At 42.9% G+C, this 19,843-nt stretch overlaps 1 protein-coding gene across 1 annotated transcript in view; it reads right to left on the bottom strand.

Annotated features, from left to right (window-relative positions):
* The window catches only part of LOC106149243, a 21,343-nt gene extending 10,366 nt beyond the window's left edge, over positions 1-10,977 (bottom strand). Inside the window, exons 1-3 of the mRNA XM_013517517.1 lie at positions 10,956-10,977; positions 10,467-10,579; positions 9,482-9,586 (exon numbers count right to left, since the gene is read on the bottom strand). Coding sequence (XP_013372971.1) covers positions 9,482-9,586; positions 10,467-10,579; positions 10,956-10,977 — 240 coding nt within the window. The remainder of the gene's footprint in view (positions 1-9,481; positions 9,587-10,466; positions 10,580-10,955) is intronic.
* Between the last annotated feature and the right edge of the window lie 8,866 nt (positions 10,978-19,843).

Here is a 19,843-nt window from a genome sequence, read left to right as displayed (position 1 = left end):
ATTGAAACTATTTGCCCCAAGACTATAGCTTGCTTTTTCATTTCTTACCAGTGTCATTTGAAGTGAAGACAACTTTAATTTTTATTAAATCCAATTAATCAAATTTTCCTTTTATATTTTTATGGATTTTGGTGTCCTCTCTAAGAAATCATTGCTATGAAGATTTTCTCTTGTATCTTCATCAAGCTATGTTATAGTTTTAACTTTTACATTTAGGTCTATAACTACTTCAAGTTAACTTGTGTGTGTGATATGCGGTAAGGGGCAAAGTTCATCATTTTGCATATATGGAGAGCTAATTGTTCCAGAACCACTCTAGAAAAGACTATCTTTTCCCCATTGAATTGGCAAGTTTGTTGAAAATCATTTAGCCAGTTAAGTGTGACTCTATTTTTTGACTCTGTATTCTGTTCTACTAATCTGTTTGTCTGTCCTTATTCCAAAATCACATGGTCATTACTGCTACCAATTAAGTCTGAAACCAGGCACCCTAAATTATCCAACTTTATTTTTCTTCTGCTTTTTTTCACCTAGCTATTCTAGGTCTTCAGTATTTTAAGTATTGGAATGTTTTGTTACTTTCTATCCACAAAAGCTCTCTGTGATTTTGATTGCAATTGCATTGAATATATAAACTAGCTTGAGAATAACTGATCTTTTAACAGTGTTAATTATTTGTATTAGAGTTTTCCAGAGAAGCAGAATCAATAGGATATGTATGTATGTATGTATGTATGTATGTATGTATGTATGTGTATTTGTATGTTATCTTAGTCCCTGGGTTGCTATAACAAAATACCATACCCTAGACTGCATACTTTATAAACAACAGAAATCTACAGTCCACAGTTCTGCAGGCTGGGAGGCCCAGCAGGTGCAGTGTCCGTTGCGCACTTGCTAAGAGCATGTTTTCTTCCTGTATCCTCACAAGTGAGAGGGGCAAACACCTCTAAAGGCATTAATTCCACTCCTGATGGGGTCACTTCCTGAAGGCTTAGTATTGTTAACATCTTAATGTTATCTATCACATTGTGGATTAAGTTCCAACAGGTGAATCTGGGGGAACACCAGCATTCAGACAATTATATAGATATGGGGTGGGGGGTTAAGGAATTAGCTTATGCAAGTATGGAGGCTGGCAAGTCCAAACTTCAGAGGGCAGAGGCCCAGAGAAAAGCCAGTGCTGCAGTTCAAGTCCAAAGTCCATATGCTGCCAAATTCCTTCTTGCCTGGGGAGATTCATCTGTGTTCCATCAGTGCCTTCCGCTGATCGTCTGAGTCCATCCACATTATGGAGGGTAAGCTGCTTTACACAAACGTCACAGATTTCAGTGGCAACCTCCTCCAAAAAGCACCTTCACAGAAACATCCAAAATGATGTTTGATTACATACATGGGAACCACAGCCCAGCCAGGTTGACACCTGAAATTAACTAATATAGTATTCTAGCATACAAACATGGTTTATACTGTTTATTTAGTTCTCTTTTTCAGCTATTGTAATTTTCAATATATAGTTCTTCTTTTTTTTTTGGTTTTGGTCTTTTTCCGGTACTGGGAATCGAACTCACGACCTTGCGCTTGCCAGTCAGGCACTGTGCCACTGAGCTAAATCTCCAGCCCCAATATATAGTTCTTACACATATTTTGTTATATTTATTCCTTAGTATATCATGTGTATTTATGCTACTGTAAATAGTATTGTTTTTAACTTTCAATTCCAATTGTTTGTTGCTAGGACCTAGAAATAGAACTTATTTTTAAATACCAATCATGTATCTTGTAACTTTCTTAAATTCACCTGTTAGTTCTTGTAGATTGTAAAAAGATTCTTTACTCTGGTAAGAATTGATAACTACTCCTTGTTCGTGAAGCTGGAGAGAATGTGTTCAGTCTTTTACTGTTATAGATGATGTTAGCCATAGGTTTTTCCTAGTTTATCATGGTTGAGAAAATTCCTTTTTATTATCAGATGGGTGAGAGTTTTGTAACAAATGGCACTGAATTCCATCAAATTTCTCTACATTTATTTGAGATGATTGTATGATTTTTAGTTTGTTAAAATGATGAGTTAATCAACTGCTTTCTCAATGTTAAACCAACTGCATTTCTTGGATAAACTCTATTTGCTCTTGTTGAGTTATGCATTTCATATAGTGCTGGATTCTCTATGCAAAGGATTTGTAGGGATTTTTAGTTCTGTGCTTATTAGCAATACTGGCTAGTAATTATTTTTTCCTGACATTATTATTAGTAATACTAGACTGAAAAAATGAACTAAAGGCTGGTGTTGTAGCTCAGCGGCGGAATGCTTATTTAGCATATATGAGGCCCTGAGTTCGATCCTGGCAGGGCAAAACAAAATGAAAACTGAGGCCTCCATTTTTTGAAATTGTTTAGTATTTGTATTTCTTCCTTAAATACTAGATAGAATTCACCAGTGAAGCCACCCAGGACCTATGGTTTCCTTTAAGGAAAGTGTTAAATTATAAGTTTAAAAAAGATACAGGGCCACTCAGACTTTTAATTTCTTTTTGCTGTCAGTAATTTCAAAGAAATTTATTTGCTTGATATAGTAGCACACGCCTGTCATCCCAGCACTGGGGATTGAACCCAGGGCCTTCACAAAGAGCTATGTCCTCAGCCCTTTCTAAATTCTTATTTTGAGACAGGGTCTTACTAAATTGCTAAATTGGCTAGACTGGGCTTGGTCTTGTGATTTCCTGGCTCAACCTCCCAGAGGGTTGGGATCACAGGTGTATAGAAAGCCCTTCTAGACCTTGTCGCAGTCCCGAAAAATTCACATTTGTAATACCATGAAAAAGTTATGGGAATTCTAATAAGTTAATTCCAATCTATCACTTCCAGTGTAAGGCATGGTGAGAATAAAGACACTATAAGGCATATCTGTAGTTGTGGGAGCCAAGGGGGCCCTCAGTCCAGCAAGTACGATGGCTAACCGGCTAACCGGAACAAAGGCCTCCACCCAGGGCGGGACCCAGGTTTTATTAATTCGTGAAGAGGGGAGTGGCTTGGGGATGAGTACTGTAGTTGTAGCAGGAAGTAGGTGAGCGCAGTGCCCTGAGCTGGGCTAGGTGAGAAGCCTGCAATCACCTCTGCAATATGCAGAGAGGGGTGGAGGACGGGGAGATGCAGAAAGAGTAATCGGCACAGCACAATTCGAGGCAGTATCTCACGTTTTGGGCTGGGTGCTTCAGCTCTGATGTGTAATTCTTTATGCCCTGAGATGTCAGGGCCTCTTTCTCAAGGATCAATCCCAGCCAGCAGCATGGCTCTCTCTGCCTGGCTCACATATATTTCATTTGCATTGCTTAAGGCCAATTGAGGGGATAAGGAAAGGTCCTAGCCAGCTCTGTGCACATCAATACACGGAAATAGGGCCAGGTTTCGCCAAAAGGGAGATAACTGCTCTTCTTTCACAGAGAGTCATCCAAGTGTCCTCTACAGAAATGTATATAATTGGGTCTGGCTTTTATATCCAGCCTGAGAACCTATGCTTGTGAATTAGGTGTTCAGATAACTTACATCTAGGGGCTGGGGATTTAGCTCAGCGGCACAGTGCCTGCCTGGCAAGTGCAAGGTTGTGAGTTCGATTCCCGGTACCGGAGAAAAACAACAACAACAAAATAGATAACTTACATCTAATACAATTGTTGATAAAGTCAGAGTTGCATCTACCATTTTGCTTCTTGTTTTCTATTTGCTCTACCTGGTCTTTGTTCTCTTTTAATTCTTTTTCCATGTTCTTTTTTGCACAAACTGTGCATTTGTTAGTATCCTGCTTTAGCTCTACTTGCTAACTATCACTTTGTCTTATTTTTCTTTTAGTAGTTGCTCTAGGGATTAAAATATGCATAACTAATGTATCACTGTCTAGTTTCTAATACTATACTTATTCACATATAACATAAAAAACTTTTCAGCAATACCTTCATTTTTCCCTCCTGTATTTTATGCCATTGTTGTCGAACTTTTTTTTTCAGTACTGAGGATTAAACCCAGCGCCTCCAAGTGTGTGTAGCAAGTGCTCTATCACTGAGCTACATTCCCACTCCTTCTTTTATTTTTGAGAGAAGGTTTTGCTAAGTTGCCCAGGCCAGCCTTAACTTGTGATCATCCTGCCTCAGTCTCTGGAACAGCTACGATAACAGATGTGCACCACCACACCTGGCTTGTTGACATACATTTTACTGCTGCAAAGGTTGTTGACACCACAATTCATTCTTTTGCCTTAAATCACTATTTCAAAAATAACATTTTAATTGAGGGGAAAAGTCTTTCATTTTTACCCACATATTTACCGTTTTCTGATCTCTACAGTTCTTGTTGTTGGTCCAAGTTTCCATCTGGCACCATTTTCCTATTGCCTGAACAACTTGAATATTTTTAAAGTCCAGACCGGTTGGCAACAAATGCTGTCATCTTTTGCCTGTCTGAAAAAGCTATCATTTCACCTTCATTTTCAAATTATGTCTTTGCCTGATTTAGGATTCTGGGTTGGCATTCTTTTTCGCTAACACTTTACAATGCATTCCATTGTCTTCTGGATTGCATTGTTTCTGATGAGAATCTATCATAAATTTTATGGGTTTTTTTGGTACAAAATGTGCCTTTTGTCTCTGGATGTTTTAAAGATGTTCACTTTGTCATTGTTTTTCAGATATTTGATCATATTCTATCATCGTGTAAGATATTTTGGTCTGCAGATTTACAGTTCTCAAATTTTATGAGTAAGTTGGTCATAATTTCTTCAAACACCTCTTCTGTTTTCTCCTTTGCTTATCTTTCTGGAACTCCAATTTCATGGATACTAGCTGCTTGATGTTGTTCCATCAGTTATAGAAGCTATGCTCAGACTTCTTTCTTTCTGTTCTTATGTTTAGATAGCTTGTATTGGTAGACCTTCAAAACACTTTTTTCCCTGTAATGTCAAGTCTGCGGTTAAACTCATCCAGTAAAACTTTCATTTCATATATTTCTCATCTCTTCAAGTCCTTTTTGGCTCTTTTAATATCCTCCATTTCCTTCTCATTCAGTTCATATTTATTTTTACATGAATGTATTTATTACAGGTGTTTTAAAGTTCCTCTGTGATTATTTCATCATCTATGTCATTTACCAACTTATTTTTCACCTGATGATTTTTCTCCTCAGCATGGATCACATCTCCTGCATTTTGCATGTTTGGCAATAAATGTATTGGATGCTGAACATTGTGAGTTTTATTGTGTTCCATGCTAGATTTTGTTATGTTCCTTTAAAGAATATTGATCTTAGCATCAATAGGCATTTAAGTTAATTAGAGATTATCTTGACCCTTCTGAGGACTGTTTATAAGCTTTGATAGTTCTTCTGCTAAGGCATGACCCTTCTGTGGTCTCTACTGAATCACTCAAAGGGTCATTGTGGACTTTTCATTCTGCCTGGTTAAACTCAGATATCTTGTAGTCCTGTGTAGCTCCAACAAACTCAAATATTTTCTGGTCCTGTTATTATTCAACTTACAACTTCTTTGTAATTCTTTAATTAGTCTCATGAAGTTTTACTCTATTAATGTTCTGCTTAGTGTTCAGAAACAAATTCAAGGAGATCCCTATGCAGAATCAGGCCATTTTCTTAGCACTGCTTCCTTCTCTCCAGTACTTTATCACACAAACTCCACCTGCATCTACCTCCCTAAACTCTGTCTTCTCAACTCAATGAGACTAATCTTCTAAGATCCCTCTCCTTGAAATATAGACCCAGAAATGGGCTCTGGGCAAAAACATGAAGCAACCATGGGGGGTCACTTCAGTTGTTTCTCTTCTCTCAGGCATCAGCCCTGTGCTCACAGTTGTGTCATAGCTGAACACAGTGGTTGTGCATAGTTTACCTATTTTTGTAATTGGTTATGTGATGGAGACCACTACGAAGCAACCCTGAGCAGGATTTAAATAAACCAATTGGCTCTTCATGTTCACTTGTGAATCTGTCCAAGGCCTAGGCTCCTTGTCTGGAAATGGGCAACAGATTCATAGTAAGTGAACCTCTGTGAGTCACTAACCACTACTAAAACCTGTAGTGGTGGATGAAGCTGGAAAGCCTCAAAAAATAAGACAAGATCACAGCCAAGGACACCCAGATCTGATCCCAACTAGATAAAGACCATAGCCTCAGGCATGTCACTCTTGGATGAATTAACTTAATCCTTATTAAGGATTAATTTAACACCTTACTTGGAGAAGTCCTTGAGTGACTCCACCCTTCTTGAGTAAGCCCCCTGCTTCTTCTGATAACCAAATAAATATGGGCCACCCAGAGAATCTTGAATTCTGTGAGAGGGCTCTGATCCTCCTGGAGCCTTGAAATCATTCCATTTGCCTGTTTTTATTTGGCCTTCACCATACACTCCTTCAAGAGATTGCGGACCTGATCAGTCTGCAATAACTAAGGGATGTTATTAATCCAATAGTTATGGTGGGAGGCAAATTTGATCCCTCTTGCGCCAACATGACTTTAAACATTTTTGAGGAAACAGACTAATATTATAGGTATATGGGAAAGTAGGGGGAGAATTCAACCAGTAAACATGTCAAAATTTGCCACATAGTTTTTATTTTTGTAACGGAAATAAAATACTCCAGTTATAGCTTAAGTGTTGTAAGTTCTACTTGATCTTTATAACAAGCCTGCCAGGTGGTAGTAAGTACGTGCATTATATTCAAAGAGGGAGAAACTTCCTAAGGGTTGCACCAGTGCTCACTGGCCAATGGGCTATCTTTAGGCTGCAGAGGCATAGTATATGCAGGAGCAATGATCAATCTGCGCAGACTGGCGGAGGAGGGGGTCTCTAGAGATCAGTGGGAGAGAAATGACTGTGAGGTGGCCCAGCCAACCCCCAGACACAGTCTTGACAAGCACACAGGAAATTGGCTTTCTTCTATGAGTCAGTGATGAGTGAACTTCTTTATGCATATGACTAGGTTTTTGAAATGAACTCCAAAGCTGTGTGATTTAGCCAGGGCCAGATGGTGTAGAAGGACATGAATAGCCAATAAATAGGTGTGGATGAACTCATTTTAGCACAGGAGATTTTTACTTGGGTGTTGACACGGGTCAGATTAAATAAGGTTCATTGGAACACATCCCTACTTTTAGTGGAATGATCAATTTTCATAGGTATCTGTGGCATCCTTGTAGAGTGGCTTCTGTTATTGCTTGTGATTTGGTGACATGGCTCCCTTGCTGCTCAAGTGGTCCATCCATGAACTGCATGGCTCAGTTCATGTTTAATTTCACATTTTTTTATTGTCAAATTATAGTTGTTGGAGAGGGGGGTGAAAGTTCATGCAGGTGTGTCAAATTCTAGACAGGGTGTAGGAGGTGTCATCTGGAGCCCTCCACATATGGCAGAACAGTTCCTTTTAACCATGAATCCCGATTTAGCAAATAGTAATGCTACGGTTTGGATATGGGTTGCTCCTGCCAAAACTCACGTTGAAATTTGATTGCCAGTATGAAGCTGTTGGGAAGTGGGGCCTTGAACTGATAATAGGTCACGGAGGTCTGTTCTTCTGAATGAACTAATGTCTTCCTTGAAAGACTGGGTTGGTTCTTTCAAGCACACATTGTTATCAGCCTGGCATCTCCCTCTCTCATGCCCACACTCTCCTCCCCCATATGCCACTTGCCACTCCTGCACCTGCTCCTGCTGCCTTGATGCCATCTGTCCTGTCATGCGACCGCATGAGGCCCCCACCAGAGGTGGCTGCTGGATCTTGAACCTCCGCTTCCACAACTGTGAGGTAAATAAATTGCTCTTCTTTGTAAATTACTCAGGCCCAGTATTCCATCACAGCGCCAGAAAATGGACTAAGAAAAATAATAATCGTGAATATCACAGAGTTGTATTGTTTTGTCCGACAGTCCCCTCCCATTTTCTTCCCTTCACCGTGTGCTTTCCACCGCAAGCATTCATGTTCACATGCACCTTGGCTCCCTGTGGTTGGGACATGGCTGTCCTCAAGCTGGGCCACGAATCCCCGCCCTGTGAAACTTAGCCAGGGACCTAGAGTAGCATCAGTGTCTTTCTGAGAAAGAGGCTGTGGGCTTCCATTCCTCTGGCTGAAACCCCCACCTCCCCCTCCCCAGGGAAACAGCGTCCTTTGGTCTGCAGAGAGAAGGCTGGCAGAGGTGCTTCAAGAGGCGCAAATGTGAAAGATGGGGAGAAGCTCACACCATGGCTGATGGCCTGTCTTACCTGCTCCAGACGCCTGGCCAAATGCCTGTCCTTGGCCTTATGAGAATTTCCAGGATTTAAAAAAAAAACCTTATATTGTGTAAATCAGTTGAATGTGAGATTACAGCCAACTGTCAATATCCACAAGTTCTGTATCCCCAGATTCAACCAACTGCAGATGGAAAATATTTGGAAAAAACCGTTGCATCTGTACTGAACACATACAAATATCTTTTTCTTGTCATGGTTTCCTTAAACAATATATTCACTACTTATGTAGTGTTTTGTTTTTTGGTACCAGGAATCGAACTTGGGACCTTGTGTTTGCCAGTCAGGCGCTTGTGCCACTGAGCTATATCCCTGGCATATGTAGTGTTGATGTTAGGTTAGGTATTATAATCTAGAGATGGTTTTAAGTCTACAGTAGGATGTGTGTGGTATATATGTGATAATGATGCCATTTTGAACATCCATGAACTTTGGCATCTAAGAGGGAACCTGGAGCTGTTCCTAGGTATCTGTGGCATCCTTGTAGAGTGGCTCACCTCTAAAGGTTACCAAGAGACAGCTGTACTTAACAAGGATAAAGTCTCCGTCAAGTCTTCCTTAGGGTAGAGATGACACACACAGTCTCTTCTCTGCCTACTGTGGCACAGCAAGGGCTGCTAGGACCCCAAGGTTACATGGTTTCTCTGGGGAGGGGTGGGCTTTCAAAGCAGGGCCACTTTAGCAGGTCTGGCTTAGGCTCCAGCATGCTTGAGGCAGGAGCGTAGGTGTGTTGATTCCGTGATGCTTCAGTTTTGTTCTGGAACCAATTAATATGATTGTTAAAACATCTACTGTTGTTCTGCCCAGGATTTTCAGGGTAAAGCAGGACTATCTGACAGAAACAGAACTCAAGTTAAATACACAACTATAAATTTTTTAGTGGCCACATTACAAAAGGAGACAAACAAATGAAAAACCCCAAACCAGAAGTTAATTTTAACAGTGTATTTTATTTCAATGGATATAGCTAAGATATTATCATTTCAACATGCATCCAATATATAAAAATTATGAAAGAGATATTTTATCTTTTTTGTCTGAAGTTTTCAGGACGCAGATGCAGGGTGTATTTCACACTCGGAGCATATCTCAGTCTGGCCCAGCCACATTCCAAGTGCTTGAGGGCCACCTGTGGCTGGGGGCTGCCGTGCACATGTCTAGCACGGTCCTTGACGACTATGGTAGTAGACTTGCCCTAGATGAGCTAATGGGGCTCAGAGACGCTCCCCTGAGCTGCCTAAGGAGGAATGGCAACTCATAGCGGAAGCCTTGGCCTAGGCGGTCCTCCGAGAGCTGGAACTGTGAGGAGAAAGCCATGCCAAGCTTAGGTCCCATGCCCGTTTTCCCTAGAACCTGTGGCTCATGGTCCCTGGTTTCTTGGTGCCTGCTCCATTCTCGTCTCAGCCTGCAGGTGACCTTCATGCGTCTCTCCCCTTCCTGCTCCACAGCCTTTCTGCTTTGACTTCCCCTCCAAAAGTCAACAGCCTCTCAGCTCACATCCTGAAGGAGAAATCTTAGAGGACCGGGTCACCTTTTTCCCACCAGCCATAGCTCCTTGGGAGAGGCCCACCCTGATCCAGTCAGTTGCAGCTGAGATGGGAGGAAGGACAGACTGCCCCGGGGGTGGGCTGTGGGAGGGTAGAACAAGGTTGGCCTGTTGTCTGATATCCTTCTTAGTGGGAACAGAAGAGACAAATCCATGCCTTTGAGGACTCAAAGATAATTGTCCCTCAATACTTCACCCAAAGTGAAAGGAAATGTCATCTCTAGAGGCCAGGCCAATTCCATGGCAATGGGAATGTCAGAGTATCCACAAAGAAGCAGTTTCCATCAGCACCAGTGAGACTCAGACTTAAGTTTGCAAAGGAGCTAAGAGACATTGGTTCCTGCGTCATCCTTGCTTGCTGGAGGCATACGAACTACCACATAGCTTCATGATTGACTGATAATTAATTTTCTAATTCTAATTGAATAGTTTCAAATTTTTTTGTTGAATCTTCACTTTCTTAGAGAAAAATGGAAGATCAGAGTGAAATTCTGGCTAAGAAAGTTGGGAAATCCCTGGAGGTGTTGGACTTGACAAAGAAGTGGGTGTCCCAGTGAAAGGCCATCCAAGCACATCTCCTCCCTGGTGAGGAGACCTCGGGCCCCCTATGGGGTCCTGAGTTTCCTCACCCACAAGGCAGGGCCCGCTGCCTGGGGGCTGTGCAGCTGGCCCTGGCCCGGAAGGAGCTGGAGTCCGCTTGGCATTGCCAGTGAAGGCTCGGAGCTGCTCCCTGCCGGTGACCCCTCCTGGGAAGCAACAAGCAGAAGGCTCTGCGCCAGGGCATCAGAACTGCTGGAAGGGCATGGGAATTCTGTCAGAGCTGAACCTGACAGGGCCAAAGAGCAGGCCACCTCACCCGAGTCAGGGAAACAGGAAGCCCAGCCCCGTCGTGCAGCCTCAGGCGGCCACACTTTATTATTACTATTCTCATCATATTAACTCAAGGAATAACACGCGCTGTCAACACGCCCACATGCACCATCAGGAATCTCAGCAGGCTATAAAAACACAAACCCTCCAAAAAGTTGGCTACTTGTCCAAGCTTTAAGAGGTCAGATGAGCCTCAGAAATGTCTTATTTGAGCCTAGCTGAGGTCCACATCACTGAGTCACCCTGCCTCACGCATGCCAGCCAACGTGGCCATGATTGCGCAGGCACCAGCCAATGTCTGAGGTTCTGTCCAGACACTGCCATCTCTAGAACCACCTGAAAGAACTAGGACTTGGAACTCTCTCTGGTAAGACAGCTTTCCATTAGAAAGTCTTGCCAGGCTGAGCATGGTGGCACACTCGTAATCTCAGCACTCCGGAAGCTGAGGCAGGAGGATTGCCACGAGTTCAAGGCCAGCCTGGGCTACATAGTGAATTCAAGGCCAGCCTGAACTGCTTAGTGAGACCCTGTCTCAAAACACCACCCCTGCAATAAAAGAAAAACACATAAAGAAAGTCCGGCCAGTTGTAGTAGGGTTCTGGAGGATTTGTGTCCATACAGAGGAGATCTGTATCCAGGTGCTGGCTTTCTGTCCCCAGGGAGCCAGCCCAGGACATTCTTAGAATAGTGTTAACTAACCCAGCAGAGACACCCTTGGGGTCCTGCTGACCTCCCCTCTGCTGTCCTGCTATGGAGTGAAATTTCTCCTACAGCCCCAGGCTCATAGGGCAATGCCCCTCGCAGCCGGGTCACCAGGAGCACGTTAGCCCGTGTCGCAGAAGCAGGACAATAGCCCTTGGCCTGCTTGTATATAGACTAACAACAAAATCAAAGGGCCATGTAAGTGCATGGGCACTGAAAAATGTTATGTCAGTACTTGTTGAAAAGCCTTGGAGAACATGTTTATTACCCACAAAGGTCTAGTCTAGTCTCCTCTAAGGAGTGAGGGAGGACTGGAAATTCCAGGGCAAATGTGTAAAACAAGAAATATTGGATCCATAGCAAGCCAGTAAATGGCATTTCCAGTGCCACCCCTTGAGAGCCTTGGCTGAGCTGATGGGCGAACACGGCCTTCCCGGCCCTGGCGGTGCGGCCCGCGGCCCGGTTCTCTTTGCTGACTCAGGTGGGGTCTCAGTCCGATTGCTTGCCCATCATGCTCCAGACGCCCACTGTCCTCACCTCCCCGTGTCTTCACCCGCCTTCCAGGCCAGGCTCCTGCTGGGCCCCTGCCTGGATCTCCTGTTGGCATGGGGCTGTGGTGTAGCCAAGTACATGTGTGTATTCGTCAGCGTTCATCATAGAAATAGAACCAACAGGAGATATATAAAGAGATTGATTCTGACAGATTGGCCCACATGCTTATGGAGGCCACGAAGTCCCACCATCTGCCATCTGCAAGCTGGAGGCCCAGGAAAGTCAGTGGGGTAGCTCCAGTCTGATCCCAACAGCTCAAAGAACCAGGGGAGGCCATGGTGTACGTCCTGTACGAGCCTGGAAGCCTGAGGACCAAGGGGGCCAGTGGCACAAGTCCTGTCCAAGTTGGGAGGCCAAAGGAGAAGGAGCTCTGATGTCTAGAAACAGAAGAGGATGGATGTCCCACCTCCAGTAGAGAGAGAAAAGGAGCCCTTCCTTGTGCTTCTGTTCCACTCAGCTCTCAGCAAACTGGCTGATGCTTTACAGGCAAGAGCAGTACTCAATCTACTGACAAATGTGAACCTCTCTTCTGGAAAAACCCTCACCGACTCATCCAGAAGTCAGTTTTTCCATCTATCTGGGTACCTCTTAGCCAAGTCAAGTTGATTTTGATTTTTATTATTTATTTATTTATTTAATTTATTTTTAGATAACAGCAATTCTGACTGGGGTAAAATGGAATCTCAATGAAGACTTGATTTGAATATCCCTGCTAGCTAAAGATGCTGAACATTTTTCATATATTTATTGACCATCTGTACTTCTTTTGGGAAGTGTCCAGCACATATCTTAGATTGTCTGATATTAGCTAATAGGTGTCTGAATTTCCATATATTTTCAACTTAGAGAACAACTCTGTTCTCTATATTGGGTGGTTTCTATAGATCTATAAGGTCACTTATTTTTTTCTCCTCTCAACCCCAGTTTGTTGTTAAATTTATCTGGTTGATCTTTTAAAACTTCAGAGTATTTTTCAGTTTTGGAATAGCTCTTTTATTGTTCTTTCTATTTATTGGCTGAAATTTCTGTCGTGATTCATTATGAAAACATTTTCTTTTATTTTGTTGAGGGTAATAATGCTAGATGCTTCAATTCTTGTTTTCTAATTCCACATCCAGTTCATCTCAGGTGTGTTCTCACTTGGTATTCTTTTCTTTTGAAAATATGATTCATCTTCTAGGTTTTATGTATGTCAAGTACTTTTGGACTGTATCCTGGAATTAATGAAGGTGAAGTCATAGAGACTTTGGATTGTGGATTATGTTATTTTCCCCTGACGAGTATAGTTTCTCTTTTTTTCTTTGTAAGTCTCTCTCTCTGTGTCTCTGTTTGTCCCTCTGTCTCTGTCTCTCTTTCCAGGTATTTATCTTTGTTGGACTCAAACTGCAAAATGTGGTCAGCACCTACAATCTCAGTTCAGCACCTTTATCCTTGGCCAAGCCACTTTGATTCTACTCCATGTATGTGTCAAAAGACACACGGGAGGACAGAATCTGGGGGGCTCTTTCCAGCTATTTCCCTTCTGGGATCCCTCTCAGCAGCTATATAGCCCTGTTTTCAGCCTTCTGGTTCCCTGGAAAGACAGCCCATGTGCCACACTGTGCGTGGACCTGTGCAGAAACTTTTCCTGTTGTAGAAACTGCCTTCCTGCATGCATGGGTTCCCCACCAGAAACCAGGCCTGCTTCCTGCTCCTCTCCATTCTCTAGTGCCTTCAGGCAGCTGCATTTTAGTTTATTTTTATTCTTAGTTCATAGTTATTGTCTGCAGGAGGGTTGGCCTGGTGGAGCTTTCTCAACCAGTATCAGAGGTAAAAGTTCTAGAGCCCAAGTTTTAGCCTCACAAATTTCTAACCTTTGTGACATCAGGTTAGCTGGTTAACGTCTCCAAGCCTCAGTTTACATCTCTACAAATGGGCATAATAAGAGCATGTGTTCTTTTTTCTTTCTTTTTTTTTGGTACTGGGGATAGAACTCAGGACCTTGTGCTTGCCAGGCAGGTGCTTGTGCCACTGAGCTATCTCCCCAGCCCGCATTTGCTCTTTGTTATGACGATTAGCAGAGGAAACGCAGGTATCAGGTGCAGAGCAGTAAGTCTAGTTTTAGACTCTCTGTGCTGCCCATCAGCTCAGCCAAGACTCTCAAGGGGTGGCATTGGAAATGCCATTTACTGGCTTGCTATGGATCCAATATTTCTTGTTTTACACATTTGCCCTGGAATTTCCAGTCCTCCCTCACTCAGTCTCCGAAGATCACATCTTCCCATCTGACGGGACACTCATCTGTTGAGCCACGACAGGACCGTGGGCTCTGCATGGCGATGCAGAGTGACAGCGAACACCCTGCCCCCACTCTAGTTGGAGCTTATCGGCTAGGGAGCATCTTGAGGCCTGAAGGAACACAGATGGTAAGTACCAGGGAGGCTGAGGTCTCACATGCCAGCACCCACTTGTCCTTAAGAATGTCACGTGATTCAAGGGGATACAAGGGTGAATACGGTAGCGTCTTGCTCATAAGGCATTCACAATCAGTGAAGAGTCTGACATGAAAACTAAATAACTTATACTTTAAAGGAAAAGTCATAGCGGAACTGATACACAGGTTTAACACAATCCCAATCAAAATACCAATAGCATTCCTCACAGAACTGAAGAAAACAACCTTAAAATTCACACAGATCCAGAAGAGACTCAGAATAGCCGAAGCAATTCTGGGTAACAAGAGCCAATCAGAAGGTGTCACAATCCTGGATTTGAAGTTATATTACAAAGCTATAGTGATAAAAACAGTATGGTACTGGCACAAAAATAGACACATGGATTAATGGAACAGAATAGAGGATATAGAAACAACCCCAGGCACATTCACCTATTTGATTTTTGAGAAAGGAGCCAAAAACATACACGGGAGGAACGATAGCCTCTTTAATGATGGTGGGAATTGGCTATCCACATGCAGAAGACTGAATCTAGAAAGAGAAGCACAATCTGCTGGAAGACAAAATAAGTTAAACTCTTAAAGACATAGGCACAGGCAAGGGTTTTTTGAACAGAACCCCAAGGTCTCAAGTAGTAGTACCATGAATCAACAAATGAGATCACTGCAAATTAAAAAGCTTATGTACACAACGGAAACAACCAACAGAGTGAAAAGACAACTTACAAAATGAGAAAAAAATTTTGCCAGCTATTCCTCAGAGGACTAATATTTAGAATATATAAGAATTTGATAAGTGAGACCCCCCCCCAAAATAGAAGAACCAATCAAGAATGGGCAACTAAAATGAACAGACATTCTCAGATGGCCACAAATACATGAAAAAAAAGGTCCCACATCTCTGCCCACTAGAGAAATCCAGATTAAAACAACCTGAGATTCCATCTTATTCCACTATCATTAAGAAATCAAATAATAACAAATGCTGGTATGGTATGGGAAAAAGGAACCCTTCTACATTGTTGGTGGGAGTGCAAACTAGTAAAACTACCATGAAAATTAGTGTAAGATTCCTCAGAAAACTAAAGCTAGAAATTCCATTTGACCCAGCTGGGTATCTTCCCCAAAGAGTTAAAGTTTCATACTATAGAGGTACATGTGTACTCATGTTTATAGCAGCACAACTCAACTGCTAAATCTTGGAAGCAGCCTATACATCCATCAACAGATAAATGGATGAAGAAAATATGGTATTTATACACAATGCAGTATTACTATGCCATAAAGGAAGAGTCATTTGTAGGAAAATCATCTTGAGACCATGATGTTAAGTGAAATAAATCAATCCCATAAGTTTAAATATTGCAGTTTCTTTTATACGAGAAACACAAAATACAAATAAAGAGCAGAATAAAAGATAGATAATAGGAAGTAGGGAGATCTTTTTCAAATGGGGAAGGGGATCAAAATATGGAGGGAGCGGGGCAGGGGAGAAAGGACATGAAAAAAGAATTGAAATGTGTTATGTACGTGTGCGAACTTCCCACAATGAATATAATCATTATATAACGCAAACACGCACTAATAAAAAATAAAAACTGAAGAAAAGGGAAAAAGTCAGAGTGGAGTGTACAAAATACCCAGAGTAGTTGGGGCAATCTCAAGAAAACAACAGACAGGAGTAACGGCCGGGAGGGCTGGCAGTGGCTGGCCAGCGGCGGGGGTAGGTGAACAGAGGAGCGGGCGGTCTAGGGCCAAAGACAGCCCTGGGCACGAAGGCTGAGGGCGGAGAAAGTGAGTTGTGCGCAGGTACCGCAGAATCCCGAGTGCCTGGAGGGCACAGTGGATGGAGAGCAGCTAGCGGGGGGACAGGCGGTCAGTGTCAGCCCACCCCGTCAGCCCAGGGAGACTGGATTGCCTTGTGTGGCCCTGGGAGTTCGCGGAGCAGGCCTGCAGAAGTGGTGAGCGGAGGGCAGGCACAGGGAGCCAAGCAGGGCAGAGAGAGAAGAGGTGGGAGGAAAACTGAGACGGCCCCTGCAGGCTGCCGGCCTTCAGCCAGGCTGGGACCAGCCTCCCCTGGGAGCACCAAAGGGACTCTTGTTTCTCCTGATGGATTTTACAAGCAGCGTTGTTCTATATAAGAAACAAATTTAAAAATCACCATTTAACCTCCTTAGGACCCAAAATACTTTTCTTCTGGACAGAGCACAGAGCATGGGACCTAGGAAGGACCCTCAGGGAGGTTGTGGTCCAAATCCTTACTGATGGAAAACCTTTGAGAAAAAGCTTGACTCAGTTTCCTGCAGACAGAGCTCTGAGGTCAGACAGGGACCCACTGCGCGCGCGCGCGCACACACACACACACACACACACACACACACGAGGGAGGCTAACAACCAAGAACAAAGAACAGAAACTAGGCACTGTTGAAGAAGCAGTGTTTTAACTTTTCAGATAATCTAGTTTTGAAGTCACAAATAGAGTATTTCCCATTCTCGAATTACTCATATTTTTGATTGACATTATTGAGGCCAAAATAAAATGCTGGGACTAGGGAGCTGAAGTTGAGTACCAGTGCTGGGGGTCGTGTTTTAAGCAAGCATTAGCCCACCCCATCGGTTGTGAGAGCCTGCTATTAGAGCTTAGAGCTGTGTAACAGGGGAGCTGCACCAGTGCCCACAAGGATGGTAAGTAGTTGGCTCTGTTTATGTTTCGCTCTACCATTCTGAACTAATGGTATGAGCCTCAAAATGGGCAAAAACTACATAGGGATTAGTGTGAAAAACAATTTTTCCATCATAAAAATCTTTTATCAACGAAGATTTCTTATAAGAAAAAAGCTCTATCAAGAATAAATAAGCCTCTAGGGCTGGGGATTTAGCTCAGCGGCAAAGCGCCTGCCTGGCAAGCGTGAGGTCCTGAGTTCAATTCCCAGTACATACATATATATATATATATATATACACACACACACACACACACACATATATGTATATATACATATATGTGTGTATATATTCATATATGTATATGTATATGTATATATATATATATATAGAGAGAGATATCTCAGCAGGTTGCAAACACAACTTCCTAATAATTGATGGATAGTGTACTACTGAACTGAGAAGAGAAATTAAGAAACATTACATATATACAAATATATAAATGCATCAAAATATAGTGAATTAAAATATTTATTACAGTAAAAGACACATTGCCCATTAATCCCTCTCAAAATATACCCTCTCACTCTAAACACACTTATCCCAATGTTCTTGTCACTTTCTGAAGCAGTCCTGGAAGACCTCTTTTGTGAGCGTCTTTGTAAGATACGATAAAAAGATATACGGTGAATGCTACTGCAGAGGATCATCCAATACAAGTTCAGGCTCATAAAATTTTTATGGTGCGTCCTCATCCACCTTATGTACTGGATCTGGTTCTGTGTGATTTCTGGCTCTTCCCCGAAGTCAGAATGATCATGAAAGGTAAAAGTTTTTACTTCATTCAGGACAGGGAGGCAACTATCTGATAGCACGACTAAAGACATTCATGAAAGGGGACTTCCAGAACTGCTTCAGAAAGTGGCAAGAACGATGGGATAAGTGTATTTGAGGGGGGAGTGTTTGGGAGGGGGGGTTAATGGCAATATAGGTCTTTTACTGTAATACATTAGAAAATCTCAACATTTACTATATTTTTTGGTCACATCTCTGGATAAGAGAATGTCACTGGCTGGATTCTCTAGCAGCAGACACTGAGGCAAAATTTGAGGTGCAAGGTATTATTGGGGCTCACCCCAAGTGAGAGGAAGAGGGAGAAAGCAAGCAGCACAAGAAGCAGCCGAACTGCAGTAAGACTGTAGCCTAACCAGTAGGAACGCTGAAGCGAGTCTGGTCCTGCAGAGCTGCCTGACATGGCTGTGCCTTCATCCTTGGCCTCTCCATTCTCCAGTGCTAGCTGCCCCGGGACGGGCATGACCTTGAGCACTTTCCAGCAAGGAAACTTTTTCTAGCCAGGCAAGTTCTGAAGGAGTGGACAGTTGGTCACACTTCCCACGGACAGGGAGCCAGTCCTTTCTGGGAAGGGCATCTGACTGGTGCATCTCCAGGCCTGCTATAGAAAATGGTGCCTGAATCCTCTAGGCTGTTTTATTTTGACAACCTTTTCCGACGACCATAACTCCCCCACAGCTTCCCTCTCACACTCCTCTTCAGCCTCTCTCACTTCTGGGTAACTTTCCAGCCTTCTTACTAAGTTGATGGAAACTTGAGGGTAGGAGGTGAAGAAAAGAACGTTTCCAGCCCGTTCCTTCACCTCACCAGCTCTGGGTACGGCTGTCTGCAAATCCAGCCCTAGTGACCTCCGATCCCTCAAATGGAGCTTGCAGCTTTTGCGCCTTTGTCCAAGCCATGGAACTCTGGAGTAACCCCTCGCTGCCCTGCCTCTGTCTATCCTACTCTCCTTCCAAGCCTTGGAAAGCCTCTTTTCTGTGAAAATCTTAAAGCTCTTCCTGAATCCTATTTTTACCTCTCATAACCTCCATTCAAGCATTTGATTATATTTGAGGCAATATTTATACTTTTTCTTCAACTCTTTGTTTCATGCAACATCCTGCAAAAAATGATAATTAAAGAGTAGTACTACGCACCACCTGCATTCCACTTAGTACCTGGATGCGTTTCCGGTATAAGGAAAGTTGGAAGTGTAAAGGAATTAAATTCTGACCATGTGCAACACTTCTAGTTGCTACGGTTTCCTCTTTGAAGGAAAATAAGCCATCCTAAAGTGATCTGGAGAAGTAGGAATTTTTTTGTACCCGGAATCGAACTCAGGACCTTGTGCTTGCCAAGTAGGCACTGTGCTGCTGAGCTATCTCCCTGGCCCTGCAAGTAGGAATTAAAATTCATTCACCTATCAAAGAGCACAACAGCTAGCTCGAGCATTTCAGCGAGGACTGCGTGGGCTTCCAGAGTCACTGAGCAAAGGAGGACAGAGTAAATGGATCCACGTTAGTGTCCACGGCTCTTGACGGTTCACTCTGGGAACCATCAGCAACCCTTGAAATTTAATTTGCAGTTCTATAAGTTGCACCAAATGAAGAAACTGTAATATGCTTCCCCTTGGTATATTTTAAATAATTTAAACTCATTTAAAACAGATGGTCCCTGGATCAGCAATCCATCAGCCAGGGGGCTTGCGGGGCTCTTGGAGCTTCACCAGCGGGTAGGTGAGGTCAAGACTATTTTATGTGAAGATGAAGACATCATTCACTTACTTTTTTCATCTTCATCTCTGCTAAGCACATAGTGGGGTTCTCCAGAGGCCGCACAGCATATGATGGGTAGCAGCACTGTTCCGGCAGCCTACAGGATATGTGTTTTTTGTACTTTAGTTTCCCAGAATTTTTTAAAGTTGTAGGTGCACTTTCAGAGGTTGACTTAGTTTT

Source organism: Chinchilla lanigera, unplaced genomic scaffold, assembly GCF_000276665.1.
Source record: "Chinchilla lanigera isolate Chin_1 unplaced genomic scaffold, ChiLan1.0 scaffold00040, whole genome shotgun sequence".
Lineage (NCBI taxonomy): Eukaryota > Metazoa > Chordata > Mammalia > Rodentia > Chinchillidae > Chinchilla > Chinchilla lanigera.
This window is presented reverse-complemented; position numbering and strand designations above follow the sequence as displayed.